Below are 20,138 nucleotides of genomic sequence, written 5' to 3'. Positions count from 1 at the left end.
TTGACCAGCTGAGCGACTGTTAGCTTCTGAATTAGAACCCTGTTTCACGGAGTCAGACAAAATATAGGCATATATGGAAATTATGTGTTGGTTTTTTTTTAAACTGATGATGGAGGAGGTATGTGCACAAATTTATCTAACTGTCCGTGGGTTCACTAATAAAATTACCACTGTGTACTTTCTGTGTGATGTAGTATTGTGTTTAACCTTGCTTATGGATACGCCTGATACATAATGCAGACAAAGGAAGAAACTTTTTTCTTACGATATTTTTAACACTCGTCAGTTCCCATGTGAATATTGTAAAAGTTTGTACTTCAGTTACTTCGAGAATTCTGTTTGTATTATGTATAAAGTGAATTCCACAAGATTTTATCGTGTCAGAGACTACAACTTGCGATCAGGAGTTTCTAAAAGAAAAATCCTCTAAATTTGCACCACTCACAACTTATGCTATATTTTACAGGGTTTCAATTTTGATTCGTAGACTAAGCATGGCATAGGCCTGGAACATCGAATGATGATGATAATGAACGGTGGTTACAGGTGTGGAAGAATGTGGCCGTACACTCCTCTGTGATAATATCCTGATACTCAGCTGGAAAGACTGAGGAAAACCGTAAAACATCTCCTCACAAATTCGTAGAACGGTAACCCTCTCAGTTTAGAGGCCTAATGCTGCAAACTCAAACACATTGAGAGGATTCAATTGTTTGTCATCAGAAAAACATTTAAATGATTTAAGATCAAAGAAAATTGGAGACCCCCGTTGGTCAGCCATTTTATACTTTTACAGGGGCGGAGCTTAGAAGCAGAGAGGGAAGTGGATGCGGTTTCTAGAGGAGAGAGAGAGAGAGAGAGTGAGTGAGTGAGAGAGACGGAGAGTGAGTGAGTGAGTGAGTGAGTGTGTGTGTGTGATTCTGTTATGAGATGAAGAAAGAGGTTGTTCTTTCCATTTTTTCGATCTTTTGTGATTGTCATAATTTCCTGCAAGATCATTCCCAAATTTATATTTATCTTTCACGTCTTGCGCTATTCAACATTTCCAACCAGCATGGAATTTTCCATTTGGGTTCGTACAAGTACACGCGCACTCTCGCTACACTTCAATAGTTGTTTATTTCTCCACGAGATGGCAGTAAGATGTTGATATGCTTGCCTTCCACCTCCCTTCCGTCATGTCGTTGGATTCCAAATTATTTTAATCAGCAGGAGGTGGTGGTGGCGCGTTTAAATGTGAGGCTTTTAAATCACTGAACATCCCGTTAAATATTACTAAAATGACGCTCCACTGTAATCTAAATAATTATTGTTTCAGGATAATTTAAGTTTAGCAAGGGAAATTTCTCTTTGCGCGATGCATACACTGTCGTAATTATGGCGCGCCTGCCATTGGTTAGAGGTGTGTAAGATTGTGAATCTAGTGGGTTTATCTTATTTTGACTGATATTTGTTTTGAATTTAATTATAAGGTTGATAAAAATTTAAGGATATTTTAAAGTGTAGGATTGATGGTGACCGGTGAACCAAACTCTTCTTCGTAAGGACAAGAACAAGCCCTTCATCACCTGTTGTAAATAGGTTGGTATTTCATAGTAATTAAAATGTTGAGCTGCTGTTGAAATTAGTGAAGACGAGTGATCATTATAGCACTTCATGGTTCTTGGCAGAAGTGGGAAGTGTTTAATGAAGCATGATGTCCACCTTCCAATATCTGCTACAGGAGAGTGTTGTGAATTCTTGGGGGGGGGGGGGGGGGACTTTCCGAAGTTGGGGTTTAACCCAGCACAAAATTTACAGTACGTGGAAGAGGTGTCTGAGGAATATGCAACATGTAACATCACGATGAGATTTTGGAGGATGAGGATTTTATTCAGAATTTGGTCATGCAGAATATGTTGATGGATGTTCCTGCTGCAAACAAAGGCGATGGGTGAGTTTTAAGTTTTTAAAATTTTGTATTTTGTTTTTAAAAATAACATTTTACTTTGTAGTCATGTGTGTTCTGTTACCTTAGGAACTAGTGAGGAATGAATGTTGAGGGCTACTCGTAGGTCTTGGTATGTTCTTGCTACTGAACATTTAACCTAAATTTTTTTTTAAATAATTTTAGAAACATTCAAAATCTGAAGAAATGTCAAAGTAATATTAATAAAATTTAAAGAGAATTATCAAAAATTTTCCAAATTTTTTTTTTTTTAGTTTTCGAAAATCATCAAAATATTCGAAAATTTTTAAAAAAATTAAAAACTGAAACGTTCTCTAAGAAATTCCAAATTTTCATAGATTCTGAAAAAGTTTAAAAATTTTCGGAAGTTAGCAAATTTTTTTAAACATCGTCATTAAAAGAAATTATCTTAAGAGAACTGATTGAAGTATGCTAACAGTACAGGAGGTGCTTAGTTATGTGTAAATATTACACATTGAAGGACATTCAGACATTTTTTATATGTCTATTCTTATATGTACTAGAAAGTAGAAAATCAGGATTGTGGTGTTGACAATGCTTGAAGTACATTTTCATGCCCACGTAATTTTGCTTCCCTCTTATGGATAGTTGAATTTCCTGTTTTGAAAGCGGAGAGTCACTCTTTGTACCACTTTGCAGTGTTTATAATGTGCAGAATAAGCTGAAAATTAAACTCATTAAAAGTTATCTTAAAATATATTTTCATTTTTAATATAAAGATTTGTCCATTGCTTGGATTACACATCGTGGTTTTGTTTATCCTGTAATGTAGATTATTTAATGCGTGGTACAAAATGAATTCTTACTGCGGTGGCTTTATTTAATTTAATATTTACGGAATTCTAAATGAAACGACTGTGTTTCAGGCTTATAAATTACCTAAATATGCACGTAAAATAAATCCATAAAATGTAGTGCTAAAGCAGAAGGAATAATGATTTTGTCACACTATTTTTTCCGATATGTGATTATAAATAACCAACCAACCAGATGGCTTAGCGAACCCGAAGGTTCATCACCGAATTAACCAAAGCCCTCCACCGGACCCTGTCCTGGGCCAACAAAATCCAGTCTCCTTCAACTCCTATCTCCCATAGATCCCGCCTGAGATTATCCTCCCATCTACGTCTAGGTCTCCCTAGGGGCTCTTCCCCTCAGGCTTCACAAATAGTGGACCCAACCAACCAGATGGCTTAGGGAAACCGAAGGTTCATCACCGAATTAACCAAAGCCCTCCACCGGACCCTGTCCTGGGCCAACAAAATCCAGTCTCCTTCAACTCCTATCTCCCATAGATCCCGCCTGAGATTATCCTCCCATCTACGTCTAGGTCTCCCCAGCGGTCTCTTCCCCTCAGGCTTCCCGATCAATACCCGGTGCACACCTCTTGTCCCATCCATGCGCGCTACATGCCCCGTCCATCTCATTCTTCTTGACTTAATCACCCTGACAATACTGGGGGAGGAGTACAGATTTTTAAGCTCATCATTATGCAGTTTCCTCCAGGCCCCATCGGATATGTGATTATAAATAACATAAACACAGATGTAAGATTTGAGGTTTTCACAGTGGTTAGTATGAAGATTTCTGTCTTCTGGGTTGTTGCGCTGTGTAGTCTGGTCGATGTTAACCAACGTTTCAGAGGTCATACTGCCTCCGTCATCAGAGTATGAAGATTTCTGTCTTCTGGGTTGTTGCGCTGTGTAGTCTGGTCGATGTTAACCAACGTCTCAGAGGTCATACTGCCTCCGTCATCAGAGTATGAAGATTTCTGTCTTCTGGGTTGTTGCGCTGTGTAGTCTGGTCGATGTTAACCAACGTCTCAGAGGTCATACTGCCTCCGTCATCAGAGTATGAAGATTTCTGTCTTCTGGGTTGTTACGCTGTGTAGTCTGGTCGATGTTAACCAACGTCTCAGAGGTCATACTGCCTCCGTCATCAGGGCGATGAGTATGAAGATTTCCGTCTTCTGGGTTGTTGCGCTGTGTAGTCTGGTCGATGTTTACCAACGTTTCAAAGGTCATACTGCCTCCATCATCAGGGTGATGAATATGAAGATTTCTGTCTTCTGGGTTGTTGCGCTGTGTAGTCTGGTCGATGTTTACCAACGTTTCAGAGGTCATACTGCCTCCGTCATCAGGGCGATGACTATGAAGATTTCTGTCTTCTGGGTTGTTGCGCTGTGTAGTCTGGTCGATGTTTACCAACGTTTCGGAGGTCATACTGCCTCCATCATCAGGGCGATGAGTATGAAGATTTCTGTCTTCTGGGTTATTGCGCTGTGTAGTCTGGTCGATGTTAACCAACGTCTCAGAGGTCATACTGCCTCCGTCATCAGGGCGATGAGTATGAAGATTTCCGTCTTCTGGGTTGTTGCGCTGTGTAGTCTGGTCGATGTTTACCAACGTTTCAAAGGTCATACTGCCTCCATCATCAGGGTGATGAATATGAAGATTTCTGTCTTCTGGGTTGTTGCGCTGTGTAGTCTGGTCGATGTTTACCAACGTTTCAAAGGTCATACTGCCTCCATCATCAGGGTGATGAATATGAAGATATCCGTCTTCTGGGTTGTTGCGCTGTGTAGTCTGGTCGATGTTTACCAACGTTTCAAAGGTCATACTGCCTCCATCATCAGGGTGATGAATATGAAGATATCCGTCTTCTGGGTTGTTGCGCTGTGTAGTCTGGTCGATGTTTACCAACGTTTCAAAGGTCATACTGCCTCCATCATCAGGGTGATGAATATGAAGATTTCTGTCTTCTGGGTTGTTGCGCTGTGTAGTCTGGTTGATGTTTACCAACGTTTCAGAGGTCATACTGCCTCCGTCATCAGGGCGATGACTATGAAGATTTCTGTCTTCTGGGCTGTTGCGCTGTGTAGTCTGGTCGATGTTTACCAACGTTTCGGAGGTCATACTGCCTCCATCATCAGGGCGATGAGTATGAAGATTTCTGTCTTCTGGGTTGTTGCGCTGTGTAGTCTGGTCGATGTTTACCAACGTTTCAGAGGTCATACTGCCTCCGTCATCAGGGCGATGAGTATGAAGATTTATGTCTTCTGGGTTGTTGCGCTGTGTAGTCTGGTCGATGTTTACCAACGTTTCGGAGGTCATACTGCCTCCATCATCAGGGCGATGAGTATGAAGATTTCTGTCTTCTGGGTTGTTGCGCTGTGTAGTCTGGTTGATGTTTACCAACGTTTCAGAGGTCATACTGCCTCCGTCATCAGGGCGATGAGTATGAAGATTTCTGTCTTCTGGGTTGTTGCGCTGTGTAGTATGGTCGATGTTAACCAACGTTTCAGAGGTCATACTGCCTCCGTCATCAGAGTATGAAGATTTCTGTCTTCTGGGTTGTTGCGCTGTGTAGTCTGGTCGATGTTAACCAACGTTTCAGAGGTCATACTGCCTCCGTCATCAGAGTATGAAGATTTCTGTCTTCTGGGTTGTTGCGCTGTGTAGTCTGGTCGATGTTAACCAGACTGCACCCCAGAAAACAGAAATCTTCACAAACAGAAGTCTCTTAGAGTCCGGTAAACGTTATGCACAACACAGTGTGTGTGCCTTGTATCAATGTAATGTTCTCCCAATCTTACGAATTTATTGTCTTTGGAGAAAATTTACAAAAGTTTCAAACGTAAGCGTGAATTCATGTAATTGTGCCATGGCAGTTATTTTAAAAATTATGTGTGAAATTCGCCAGTAACTAAACATCTGCTGTGGTTGAGAAACAAAAAATGTCGTGACAAATTTGGTTTAGGTTCTTATTTTATTTATGTACATTTCTTTTGCTGCATTTGTTACATAAAGCCAAGACGACTTTCAGATAATATTAATACGTTACATTATTATAATTAATTACCAATTAGATCTGTGAACAATAATTTTGCATTACTCTATCGACAGTACGAAAACATAACACGTTTATTTTGTATATATATATATATATATATATATATATATATATTTTGTAACTTTAAATGAGAAATCACAGTTGTACCTGTTCATTGTATCAGGTTTCAGGTACATTATGTTGGGACAGGCGTGAACACTGTTTCGGTTTTTATAGTAATATACAGTTAACAAATGTACATTTCCACGCTAATTTACAAGACTTTTTTGATTTGTGTTATTAACAGTTGCATGCAAATTGTGGAGTTATTTATTAACTTTCACATTTTTGTTCCATGTCTGTCATTTTATGTGAGTATTAAAATCAACGAAAGAATATTTTTCTTCCAAATTTGGTGAAAATCATTTCGTGCATAAATGTGGTGTGAAGATGATCTGTAAAAGGTTTTGAGAAAACGATTCAAACAGAAATTCTGAAAAGAGTTGGACACTGCATAATTTTGAATTAATTAATATAATTTTGTAGCAGATGTGTACGTATTTTATGATTCGTGAGGTTTTTAAATTGATATTTATTGTTTCACACGTTGTCACCGAACAAAATGAATCTAATTTTGGAAATTGTGCCAAATTTTCCTTTAATGTTTTAACACTCATATAAAAACCCTCGTTATTTGTAATTACACGCGTGATTCTGTCTTAACGACAGAAATATAACCTCTTTTGTGATAAACACAGTCCAACGTGTTATTCCGTAATGACAGCTATTTTTATTATGCGCATTTTATAATAGAGTATATTTATAACAGAAATCATACACACCTTACAAACAATACTTGTGAATTACATAAACTTACGATCTTAATCCACTAACATATTAGGATACCAGAAATATTAAATTGTGTGAATTTCTTGACTGAAAATTGTGCATCCTTTGGAGTTATACATTTAATATGCATAATGCACTTATTATTTTTATGGTTTTATTAATACTGAAACAGAATAGAAATCACAATTTCAAAATTATTAACGTATAAACTGTATTACCTGTTATAAATCATTTAAGCGATGAATTTTCCAACTTTAAGGACTGTCACCGCTTTTATATGCACTATACACAGACGTTGGTTATAGTTGTATTCTCTTTATAAAGATACACGGTCTTCCTGAATATTTTTTTCTTATTTTCAGTAAATTCAAATTTATCGAAGTCCGGAAGAAGAAATAGCTAATTGCGCCACCGATCGCATTTTATGAGTTAAATAATAATTAACTTCAATTTGTTACGTTATTGTGGACATGTGATTGGTTTCTAGAAAACCACGGATTATAGCCGTCCACAGACACTTTTAAATAATCAATCTACGCTTAATTATGACATCTGGATGTTGTGATTGTGTTTGAAGGATTTGGTTTGACATCCCTCAGACTGAACAAAATGTTCCAATGCAAATAGAAACATCATTTTGGATTATGAATGCTGTTACGTTAGGCTTGGGCAGATCTTATATTGCTTATGAAAAGTGTTTGATAACAGGTATTGACTTCCGACGGATTTTCTCAGAAGGACTTATCACATGAGGTGGACTTAACAGTGTCAGTGACTTCCTGTTTGGTCTCCTGCTGGGACCTGAGGCTCCTGTGTTTTCCTGTTTGTTGACCAACTTCTCCATGGCTCTGTTATAAGTTCCGGTGCAGATCCTACCCCACGAATCTCGATTCACACTAGGAGATCTGCTTCTTGACGTGTGACGACGACCTGGGCTCGTAGCAGCCGCTTTCTGTGGCCATTGCTGGGGCTCGTGCTTGGTACTTGAAGGCGTCGCCGTACCGGGAGGTGTCAGTTCTTCCCAGGACATAGAACCAGAACCTTCGCTTGACGTTGCGCTGGCATCGCTGGAGAGAGACCCGGACCTCAGATAATTTGGTGTCACGTCTACAGACAGCTGAAATTTATTGACGTTTACGGTGTGAAGGGATTGTTCCTGTTCAGCATTCGGAACTCTGTCAGCTGTTGGAGGTTCAACAACTAACGTACAAATAGTGCTTGAATCGTCATTATGATTGTTGTTTGTACTGTCGATGTTTTCATTAACTGAATCTTCCGTCGTCGCCTGTTTAGATGCAGATGTAATTTCTTGTTCGAGCTGTCCATCATGTTTCTCATCGACAGCTTCTTCCGGTATTAACACACTTTTAATAGAGTCGTAGTCATTGGTTGTAAGAGAGCTAGAACTTTCAAGAGACTGAAAAGCTTCATCGTCTTCCGTTTGGTACAAGTCTTTGGATGGTTCGACCGTCGCCTTGGACACTTGGTATGTTTCAGCGTTTTGTTCCCGTTCTTTTGTGACCCCCGAACCCAAAGAGTATTTCCTCTTTTGTTTTCTCTTAGGCGGTTCATTGGTTATGTCAATGTCAGGTATGAAAAGTCTCAGAGCATTTGCACCAGTAGGAAATTTGCTGTTCCCCGAATTTAAGATTATGGAGGGGATCTTAGTCTCCTTGTCGCTGGTTGTCATAGTTACTTCAAGAGATGTCTTTGTTACAACTTCCTGGTGACGGTTGAATGCTGAGATAAGTTGCGCGACAGTGTATCGTGGTTCTGATTCTTCATCCGCTCCATTCTCGTATATCTTATTCTCATTATCTGAAACGTCCATTTTCTTCTCAAGTGTCACTTTTGCTGCTGAGTCCGAAGTGTTCGGCGTGTCTTGCATTGTTCGTCCAATCTCCTTCGGAAGGTTCTTTAATTTTTTTGTTCCTTCGTATTGTAACTTACATTCTTTTTGAAACACCTTGTCGTCTTCTGTTCTCTCACCTCGGCAACAGCTTTTTTCATCTTTCGAGTCGTCTTTTAATCTTCCGGTTTCTCTGCTGCTGTTCGGATCTGTCATCTGTTCGCTCAATAGTCCACCAGCATCGGCTAGTTCAAGTTCCGTTTCTTTGTTACGAGCTCTGATATCAGTCTCACATTCGTGCAGAGCGTTATTGGAAAACATTTCATATTTTGGTTGACTTTTAATGGTTTCTTTAAGTAATTTTGGGCTCAGAAGTGCCGGTATTTGGGTAATAGGCTGAATTTTGATATCTGCTAAAGGTTTTCCCGACGAAGTCTCTAGCAGATCTTTTGGTGTGGGCGTCATCGATGACGTAATGTCGCTGTCTGGCGATCCTGATGAATTCTGAGATAATTCCTGTGTTAGTGTATGAGTGGTTGGCGGCGATGTGGAACTGGCCGGTACCGAAGACATCCTGTTGAACTTCGTGCACTCTGGAGACGCTGGAACTGTGGTTTCGTCCATGTCCTGTTCACTGGTCAGTGAAGACGAGATTGATGTTGTAGATGATCCATGGTCCATCAGCCTCTGCCGCAAAAGGGGTATCATGCTGAGATCCGCCGTGGTTGCTCTGGTCAGCGTCTTCAGAATACCCAAACCAATGCCTTGCGGAGTCTGACCTCCAGCTGCTGCAGCTGACTTACAAAGATCCAGGACCTCGTGTGATTTTGATAGACTTCGGAGTCCATAAAGCTTTTCTCTTGAACGGCTGAAGTACGGAGACATCTGATGCTGGTCCATCATCAGGAGACGTTCTCTGGACTTGGAGACCAATGACATCTGACTTTCGCAGAGGCGTCGTGTTCTGTGGTACTGAGAAAGGATGGTGGTCTTTCTCAGGCTGTTCTTTTGCTGCTGCTGATGCTGTTGGACCACTCTCTCGAAGAGCGCTTCTCGAGATTTGGACAGATATTTCCTTAGGTTCTTCTGTTGCTGAGTTTCATTACGTGTTGGGTCATCACTAGGCAGTGCTGTTCGTTGGGTCGCCTTGGTTACGAGCAGTGAGGAGGAGTTGTGATGTAACAGAGATGGTGGTGTGGATGTGCGAGGAATTTTCTTCGACAACCACTTGTGGCGCAGACAGTCTTTTGCGGTTGGTCGTGCTCTGAAATGGAACGCACACAATTTTTTGGTATTATTTTTGGATTTCAGACAAATTAGTGACGTAGGCAATCGATGCACACTTGGTTATTACGTCACATATGCAAGTGACAGTGTTCAAGAATTTTATTTCACACACTAAACTAGTGTTCTTGTCGGAAGTTGCAAGGGTTCTTGATTGTGCGCCGATTCTCGTAACAGTGCAGTTTAAGGGACGCTCACGGTTTTCGATTGCTAAAGAATTCGGATCATGGGTTAGAATCTTACTCAAGTATGAGTATTTTTCCAATTTACTAATTTCCCACGATGATATAGACTAAGACATTTTACAGTGACCATAATGATTTAGTGAAACTTCTGTAAATCGACCTCTGATGTCAGAAAAAAATTCCAAATAGGTGTTGAAGCGTGTTACAGATTGACACATTTTGAGGCCATGGATATTATTCAGTATTAGAATCGATGTAAAGTTTTAAATTTTTTGGACTACTATTTTTGGGATATGACTAAGACCTTTAACAGAGGAGACCCGGACGTAGATGGGAGGATAATATTAATCGGGATATATGGGAGACAGGAGTTGAAGGCGATTGGATTTTGCTGGCCCACGACAGGGACCGGTGGAGGGCTTTTGTTAATTCGGTGATGAACCTTCGGGTTCCCTATAAGCCATCTAGTTGGTTAGTCCAAGACCTTTGGAATATAACAAGGGTCATGATGAAATTCCTCTTTATAATAACTCGTCAATTTGTATAGAAATAATTTAGTAAGTAAGCAACCATTTTAGCTACAGAAAGATGTACATTTGTATAAAAGCAGGAAGATTTATGATGCTGTTCACGTAGTTATTATAGCTATAGAAAATTTCTTGTAGTTCTTCAGTTAATTGACTTCATTCATAACGCCTTCATGTGCCATGAACAGCATTTGTAATCGAATTAACCTGTCCTTATATGAATCTTGTAAATGTCGTTCTGAATATGACGGCTATGAAATCGGAATTAATGCCACGTGGTCTCGCAAGAAACAAGTGAAATTGTAAATAACGTGATTTATTACATGCATTGAAGACACGTGGTTTGTTAAGTGATCGGTTTTGTCGCTGAGATGTTTTGAAGGAGTACTGGTGTGTGGAAATGAACTTCCACATAATGTCAACGTCACGATAGATTATATTTATTTTGATTCGCGATAATATTAGAGATAATTAGTCGTTTTAGAAGAGTAATTTTTGTCTGTGTAGAAATTGTTGAAAGTGATAAGTGTGACACAGCTTGAAATGATAAGAAGTGGCTGTAGAGAGCTTCAAAGTTCAACCGAGCATCAAGTAGACACCAGTGCGTGGTGCAACAGGTAGCAAGAACGCACTGGCGATGCGTTTGGTGTCAGCATCGGCGGTAACAGTCCCGCAACGTCGTAGCTCTGTTTCTGCTCGCCTGCCATTGGCGTATCGACGACACTGACCTTGGGTCACGCACGAGCAAACTACCGATGAAGTCCTGCGCGTCCTCAGACACATCTTCGAACAGCTCCTCCGGGAAGTCAACCTCAGCCCTCGATATGTTGCAGAAAGTTTCTTGGTCTGTCTCCCCACCGAACGGCGAGAATCCCGTAAGAAGGACGTATGTCGTGACACCCAAGGACCTGCGAAACAAACACTTAACATTCCACTGGCATCCTTGAACCCGTGTCAAAGATTAGTTTATTGAAGGACTTCTGAGCAAAGGGTCGAGATTAAAATTTGGGCCTGTAAAAAGGGAAGGGTGAGAGACAATTACGTTTTGACGATCTTCGTAAAACATGTCTTTCGTCAGAAATAACTGCGGTGATCAAATCAAAGATTATTCCAACTTACCACATGTCTGCCTTGAGTGTTATTGGCTCATAGTGCAGTATTTCTGGTGCTGAAACAGAAGAACGTTGGTAGATGAGTCTGGAGCATTTTTAAGAATGCTTACGGAATATTACCGAGGCATTACTAAAGATGTTTATGTGGAATTGTTAAACTGAATCAAATCCATATATGTTCAGTGTTTTTATTACCTGAAATAATGTAATGGATTATATATGACAATATACTTTAAAATAGCATAGCCCCTTGCGAATTAAAAATTAAGTCGGAGTAACTATCTGTAACTTCAGCTCTCAGTTTTATAGTCATCATTATTACCGTCATCGTTACGAGCTTGTATTTTGTTTTATACTGGTGTGAATCTTGGCCTTTCGTCCCAAGCGGAGAGGGATCTCATTAGGATAATTAAAACGGAGTGGATGAAATGCAGTCATGTAGCACGGATTTGTATTAAATCTGTCAGGTTTTAGCGTCCTTGTAAAAAGACAACGCAAAAATTAATATTTGCGACGATATTAACTGAATCAGAATTGGGTCCAGTGCCGGAGTTCTGTGTGACTTGAAAATTTATTCGGTTTGCGTAACAACAAAGAATTTCTTGATCGGATGAGTAATTATCATTTTTTTTAATGTAAATGATTGAAACGGATTATTTTCTCAAGGTAACATTGAACTTTCTCACATGCCAATGACATTCTTTATTATTTATATTCACTTTCAATAGTAAATTGCAAGAACACAAGGCTATATATGTATGTATATCACTTATTTTAATTGACAACTCTTTCATGTGGGAAGCATTTGACATTTTTCTTACAAAGTCCTTGTCTGTTGGAAAGGACTTGGCGTGTCCGTATGAATTCCCCGCCCACCGGCAATAACTTTGTTTCTCTGCAATAAAAAATTGCCTTTCTTTGACTGAGTTTCTATTCACTGTCTCCGATATTATGTAACTGACAGTAGGTAACAGTACCATTTACAGAGAGAGAAATAGTTTGTGAGATGTCTTTAATGTGTGTAATTATGAACTACTCGGCAATAAATATTTTTTGCGTGATTCTACGTAATGTTGTTGCTAAGCAACTGGGAAATCTCAGGAGACGCTAAATTGTAATGCCACTCACCGACGTAGTCCGGTGTTCCCAAAATCTCACGTATCTCAGTTCCTTCGAGAATCACTCTCGAAATCTCGAAATCGCAGAGTTTAACGTCACAGTCCGGAAAGTCAGCCATCATTACTAGATTCTGGGGCTGTAAAAACAAATTTTATATTTAGAAGCGGCCCACTTTCCTGTTTTTCCACACTCATCCCTGCGCCCAACACTATTACATAAAGCACAAACAATATTCAACCTTACTACATCATAGAATTCAAACCCGGGACATCTATCACAAATCACGTGATTTGATTTTGAACACAAATTGTGAATTCAAATATATATTTATTATTCAAGTCTATACACAAACTTTTAAATTGTTGATGTTAAAATTAAGAAGATCAAAGGAACACCCACAACAGTAATCTACATCTACAATCAATGAAAAGCTTGCATTAATAAATATAGAGTAGTTTTAAAGATAAAAAACCTGAAGATGATGCTATGACATTGAAACATGTAGTAGTATAAAGCGCAATATTGTAACATCGAGATAACGATGAATGACGCAGAATATCAATATTAATTTTAAATTTTAACATCAACAATTTAAAAGTTTGTGTATAGACTTGAATAATAAATATATATTTGAATTTTAAACACAAACATGACGCATCTAAACTATAAACAAATTGTGAAGTTCCTCATTTCGTATTTCTTTACCCTCAGCTAAAACATTGGTGTCTACAGTTCGCTCATAATGGGTGATTAATGAACAATCTCATTGACATTGACTCCCCCTCCCACTGCTTGGTCTCACAATTTGTTAACCCTCCTCCGTGACTTTCCAGAAGTCATGTCAGCTCCATTCTTAAACAGTTTTTACATCTGGATCGTGAAGCAGCAGGGCTGCCAACTTAATTAAGAATCATTCTGTCATTTTAATTGCTTAGCAGATTTCCCTGACACATACTTAGATTGAGTAGATTTTTTTTAATGATATTATATCAGCTGTTTAGGTTAAGCGACCTCGATTGTGATGTGGTACCACAGACTGTAATCCGTTTTAATATTCCAGTGATAAGAGAGAAGCTACTTTTTAGAATATGATTCTTTGCTAAGTAAGAAAAATATTACGTTCTTTGTTCATTCAACTTGGCGTATTATTATAGCGTGATTAAACATCAGGGAAGCGAACTAATGTGATGCATACAGACGGAGGAGTTGTGCCGGTCTTGTCCCAAGCAGGGAAATTCCTTATGGCTAATGTGGATTCCATTCCAGTCGACCACTGAGTTAATTTAAACCGACAATGCGTCGATAAAGCAGACGATTTAGTGTCGTAAGTCAACACTCACCGAGGCGAATTTGACAGGATCAGGCGTGTAAGAGGCCTGGCAGCCCGTCTGATTGTGTTGTTGTCATGACAACCCGGCGAGAAAAGTAACAAAGGAAGGCACGGACGCTGACTTATAGATAGAAAGGAAGAAACAGCAGAGAAGAAAATATATATAAAAAGAAAGGATAAAATGAAATATCTTAATTACCACGGAGACTCTTATTATGGTTCTATTACACCGTCGTATTTTACACAGTTTCTGTCAGTGTTTGTTGGAATTTTACTTCGGTCACCTTGAAACATGTTTCGGCCATTGCCTGGTCATCTTCAGGTCTACATTATTGTGTTCTGTTTACTCAGACTGCTCTACCCTCGTGTTGAAAGAAAGCGTGAGGAGAAAGATTATGAAAGAAGAGAAGGAAGAAAGACAAACGGAACTATGGCATAGGAGGGAGAGGATAAGTTAGCAAGAAAAAGGAAAAGAAAAATACATATAGAAAGAAAGGCAAAGAAAGGAAGGAAATACATGAAGAAATGAAGAGCTCAGCTTGTATCCAAGCCTGGCAGCGAACAGGGCACGTCCTTCCCAACTTCCGTATGGAGCTACCATCTACATCTAGGTTTTCCAAGTGATATTTTCCCTGGTAGTTTCCTCACCACAATTTTGTATGCATTTTCCACGTCTGTGTGTTCTACATGCCCCGACTTTGTTATCTTATTTTGATTTGATCATGCCAATGATATTTGGTGAAGAGTACAATTTATGAAGCTTCGTGTTTTGTAATTCTCTCTGCCACCTCCTCCCTTTTAGGTCCAGATATTCTCCCTTCACCCCGTTCTTAAAAATCCCTGTTTTCCCCCCCCCTGCTTTTAATTTATTCGTAAATGTTTTTTGTACTTGTTACCGTTTCCAGTTACTACGAGCCTGACCGCAGTTTCGAAGAACTTGGACGGCATTGTCATTGGTTGTTATAATCCATGGTGAAATGATTTGAGTGTCATTAACATGAATGTTCCAAGTTCCTAGAACTTCACATGTCCATAATAGGCTTACTCGGGAAGTGAACATAATTTATAATGTACAGACACGCAAATAGCGATAAGTTTAGTTCGTGGTAATGAGATTTCGTGGAGGTGGCGACACTGTATGTCACTGAAGAAAGTAACGAGCTGGAACGGGATTGACTCAGCTACCCACCACCTTGAAGCTATCTGCATATTTGGAAAGTTGTATCCAAGATAAAACGTGCTTCGCTGTTCCATTTGCAGCTGATTGAACCTCCATTGTCTCTTCGAACATTTGCAAAGGGGTAAGACAAATAGGTTTATGACGGACTTAATGCGGTTATTTAACGTTACTGAAATGTCGGATGGGTATACAAAACATGCGTGTAGAATTTTGATGGGGATGCTGCTTAGAAAAAGGCCAATTTAAAGGCAGAAGGGATCTGAGAGGATAATATTTAAATGGTGCTTAGGGAAATGAATTATGAGCTTATTTGAAATGTCTCTCGATACGGTGTATGAAAATTTAGCACATTATAGGGACTGATATTGTATTGTAATGTATGTTCTGATTTTGTTTTAAGTGTGAGATTGGTAGTGAGCACGAACACTGAGTCATGACCTACCTTGATGTCGAGATGGGCTATCTTCCTCTCATGGAGATATGCAAGGCCCTCTACAAGTTGACGCACGAACTTGACCACATCTGCTTCAAATGGCACCAGATTGTCGTCTATAATGGTCTGTAGGTCACCTCCCGGAGCGCTGTCATTATAAGAAATATAAATGAGAATTATTGAATAGTCGGATAAGTCTCATGGCCAATAAGTGGAAGGTATTGGAAGTCGCTGTACTGGAAGAAAGACCAGTTACTCATCACCGCCATTTTGAACTTTGAAAATAAAGTTAAGCCTGTGTCAAACGGAAATTTGTCTGAAATGGAAAATGTGTTGGGATTCAGATTTCCGTCTTCTGGGTTGTTGCGCTGTGTAGTCTGGTCGATGTTTACCAACGTTTCAGAGGTCATACTGCCTCCATCATCAGGGTATGAAGATTTCTGTCTTCTGGGTTGTTGCGCTGTGTAGTCTGGTCGATGTTTACCAACGTTTCAGAGGTCATACTGCCTCCGTCATCAGGGCGATGAAGAAGACAGAAATCTTCAAAGTCACCGCCCTGATGATGGAGGCAGTATGACCTCTGAAACGTTGGTAAACATCGACCAGACTACACAGCGCAACAACCCAGAAGACAGAAATCTTCATACTCATCGCCCTGATGATGGAGGCAGTAATCGATTATTCGATATGGAACACAGAATTATATTTTAATTATTTCAATTATCTTATTTTAAATACATTGTGATTTGACGGAATAACCAAATAATTTAATTTTAATTTAATAAATCACAATATGACGCAACTACACTATCTTACATTTCTGTATCAAACTTAGCATAGATATTGGGTGTGGGGTGGAATTATTCACTTTTTTATTAGTGTAAATGAAATTCAGTGTAAAAAAATATTAAAAATGATGCTATTTCTGATAACATGATACTTACAATTCGAGGACTAGAATAATTTCTGTCGGAGTTTCAAATACGTCGTGTAGACGTATAACATGTGAAGATGGCGAGCACAGTGATAGCAGTGCTATCTCGTGATGGATCTCTGCACTACAGTCTTCGCCATACCGAGCTCTGCTAGAGAACTTGGCTGCGAATTGTTGGCCATTGTCACGTGATCGACATCGACTTACCGACGCGAACAGGCCCCTTCATGAAAAAACAAAGAAAACTTAGATTAAGTCTTACGGGACTGCCTCGAAGTGAGAGCGGATGTCTTACAGTAGTCGGGGCGACTCCGTGCGTTCCACGTCAGTTATAGGTAAAAAAGGATATCATAGGGGTTGGGAGGGTAATAGATAAGGAGGGACGTTTTGTCCACACCTTAATCATTATTTCTCAGGTTAGGTAGTTTATTTGTATATCAAATCTAAAACTTCTTGACGATGGTGAAGAGTCAATTGAATAAAATTTCCTTGGATATTATCCATCGTCTAGTAAATATAAAACGTAAAAACGTAAAACGACGTTTCGGAAGGTGTAGGAACCTGAAGACGGAGATAGAGTCCCATCTCCGAAACGTCGTTTTACGTTTTTACGTTTTATATTTACTAGACGATGGATAATATCCAAGGAAATTTTTATTCAATTGAGTTTGTTTGTAGCTCACTCTCTTAGTTGCTGTATGAGGTGATGTTTTTGGTTTACATAGTATATGCGTTTGTTTTTCTTCAACTTGAACTCTGGTGTCGTAGGCGAAACGCGCAGTGTGGTTCCGGATATTGAACTGTTTTAATTACAAGATGATTTCTTGTACATTTGTGTTTTATCCGTCGATGCTGAGGTTCAAAACCTTTTGCTTTGCGTAAAGAATTTAACTAATTTTAGTCTTTTGGGGGTAATGTTTTGTTTTTGGTTAAAGCAAACATTGTAGCACTGTGTAAAAATCCTGTTTGATATTTTTGGTTGCATCCGAGTTACCTAGTGATCACATCCTATTATATATTTAAACGGATATCGGTGAAAACATTTGAATTACTCAACACGTCATCACGGGTAATGTAGGCTAATATTATTCTCCTTAACTGCATGTTTTTAGAGATACGTTTCACCTGTAAACGTCCTAGATTTAGGTGATGATTTCTAGTGCATTGTACCATGTATTCTGGTAGTTATTGACCGACGTTTCAGATGGTGTTTACTGCCTCTATCATCAGAGCGAACATTTACTGAGTGATAAAAGAGGGTGGAATACAAATATGTGAGCTGCTGATTGGATGTTATTTTCATTTTAGTTTTCTATTGTTAACGGACTGGCATACCAATGGTTCTTCCTGATTGTCAGCGCTGTTTGTGCCATTGTGGTCGAACAATGTACTATATATGTTAAGATTTCTCATAAAAGACTTGAATACCATAGTAGCATGAAGTTATTTACCTGATGGAAACAAAATGTAGTTCTCAGAAGTCTGAAACGCGAATTAATTGAAGATTACAATTTTTTAATCTGTTCCCCCCCCCCCCCCCCCCCCCCCTCCGGTTGCCATAGAGTAAGTAATAGGAAGGAGGCGATGTACTTCGCTGATCTTATAAGTTCACGATCCACAGAACCAACGTTAATTAAAATTAATAAGATTTTTATATTCTGTTATTGTCGGCAACATTAAAGATATACGAAAGTTATCGCTTGATTTATTGTTAAATTATGCGACTTTTATCAAAGATTATTGAGCATTCCAAAAAAAAAAAAAAATCTCCATCAACAGAAGTGCTTTCTTGTGTTTGTCGGAAATAATGACTGCTGTGTTATATTCCGTATTTAATTAGGAGAAGGCTTTTCTCTGTTAACGAGTTGACTGTAGAACGAATTTCTAAACGAGGGCGATTTTAACACTTTAACCCCCAAGGATAAATTGAAAGAATGTAAATGAAGTAAAGAATCTCAAGGTCTTGACAAACGAATGTGAATTTTTTTTTTCTTCGTATTAAACGCCATTGCAGTGAGAAGTCTATATCTGCATTGGTCACATTAGAATCCTAACAAAAAGGCGCACGATCAAATAGAATTTACTATCCAGAGACGTGATTCATATGCCTACACATTATTTATTGCAACAGATTTTCCCGCATTCGGTTAGGAACTACTTCCTGTGCAGACTCGTCATTCTCCTGGGGGTAGCTTAATAACATCGCAATTGCCTTAGAGAATGATAACATTAATACAGTATTATAAATTTCATATCAGAATTAATGTTTTTTCCAGACGTATTTGCGTCACTACCTGCATTCATCCCCCGTCTCTGACTTTACAATAAGTTGGGTTACGTAAATCATCATACGTCGGTTTCATTACCATATAAACGCAAGCACATCTATATCCGGATCTGAACCAAGGCTCACAGGTATCGGAACTAATCTTTAACTATGGAGATGCCAATAATTCATCATCTTGTCGCAAAGCGGCGCAACTGACCCACGGGAACATGACAGATTACACGTGGCCATGGCTTCATTACGTGTTGGTATAGCAACTCGGTTACCTTGTCAACGAAAGCAACTTCTTCCATCCTGACCACACTGGAAGCACGTGCGGTTAGCTTAATGGCTCGTGTTGAAACCTGTTAATTAAATTCCGACACCTTTATACCTCCGTATTGCAGTGGAGGAGGTCTTTTAAATGGATTTTTAGAAAACAAAAATTTTGAGAAATGGGTTGCAAACGGATATTTTAACCTGAAATTTTGTTAGAATCTGGAAATTCGTTTAGCAACTCTGTATCTGCGTATTATCTGTGGCATACAACGTTGGTATCTACCAACGAATCTACAGGGTGCCCAAACGCAGGAGATCATCATCATCATCAAAACAACTAATTTTCCGTTGTTTAACTTCGACTCCATTTGACTTACTGTCGCCTTCGAATGTTGCTTTAACCTTCGATCACTAACCTTGCATCTGGCAGAAATATACTGAGTCACGTGAGGGGGGGGGGGTGTCTGTCAGAGCGGTCCTTCACTCAGTCTACTTTGTTCTGGGGGGGGGGGGGGGAGAGAAGTGTTTTGGTTCCGAGGAGGAGGAAGGAAGCTGTGTGGATGCCTCGTGCGTCGAATACCATTCTCGACCTCTTCAGATCGAACGACCCGCAAGACAGAACTTCCGTGTCCAAAGGCAGGAGCAATTGTAGTGATAACGGAGGTTATAGAGATTAGATAAAGCTCTACTGCCCATTGAAAAGTTATAAATCTCCAGGTATTGATCAGATTCCAGCAGAATTAATTAAAGCAGGTGGCAAAGTGTTACATATGAGGATCCATAAGCTTATTCAGTTTATTTGGGATAAGGAAGAGATGCCATAACAACGGAAGGAGTTGTGTTTCGGATGCCTGCTATTCGGACTGCAATTTTCATGGTTTTTCTAAGTCATTTATGGGAAAAGTCAGAATTAGAGAATTAAAGTAGCGGGCGTTCGCGTCTTTCTAAAGTCGTCTGTTATAACCGTACTGTTGTTAGACAGTAAGAGCAT

The 20,138-nt window shown here is 39.4% G+C and overlaps 2 protein-coding genes across 4 annotated transcripts in view; one reads left to right on the top strand and one right to left on the bottom strand.

Annotated features, from left to right (window-relative positions):
* Positions 1 to 998: 998 nt before the first annotated feature.
* Positions 999 to 20,138, top strand: part of LOC110839677 (uncharacterized) — a 63,087-nt gene continuing 43,947 nt past the window's right edge. The window contains exons 1-2 of one of the 3 annotated variants that reach the window (XM_087356701.1): positions 999 to 1,581; positions 1,801 to 1,933. The gene's annotated coding sequence lies outside the window, so the exon portion shown is untranslated. Of the gene's footprint in view, positions 1,582 to 1,753; positions 1,934 to 20,138 lie in introns of those variants that run through there. The other 2 variants (XM_087356702.1, XM_087356703.1) reach the window with 2 other exon arrangements.
* LOC110839676 (uncharacterized) overlaps positions 5,719 to 20,138 on the bottom strand; it is a 43,250-nt gene continuing 28,830 nt past the window's right edge. Inside the window, exons 3-8 of the mRNA XM_022084101.2 lie at positions 16,613 to 16,825; positions 15,678 to 15,816; positions 12,735 to 12,861; positions 11,614 to 11,662; positions 11,223 to 11,402; positions 5,719 to 9,762 (exon numbers count right to left, since the gene is read on the bottom strand). Of these exons, the coding sequence (XP_021939793.2) occupies positions 7,335 to 9,762; positions 11,223 to 11,402; positions 11,614 to 11,662; positions 12,735 to 12,861; positions 15,678 to 15,816; positions 16,613 to 16,825 (3,136 nt within the window). The 3' untranslated portion in view covers positions 5,719 to 7,334. The remainder of the gene's footprint in view (positions 9,763 to 11,222; positions 11,403 to 11,613; positions 11,663 to 12,734; positions 12,862 to 15,677; positions 15,817 to 16,612; positions 16,826 to 20,138) is intronic.

Source organism: Zootermopsis nevadensis, unplaced genomic scaffold, assembly GCF_977971745.1.
Source record: "Zootermopsis nevadensis isolate Lab colony 2312 unplaced genomic scaffold, Znev_1.0 Znev_ptg000027l, whole genome shotgun sequence".
Taxonomy (NCBI): domain Eukaryota; kingdom Metazoa; phylum Arthropoda; class Insecta; order Blattodea; family Termopsidae; genus Zootermopsis; species Zootermopsis nevadensis.
This window is presented reverse-complemented; position numbering and strand designations above follow the sequence as displayed.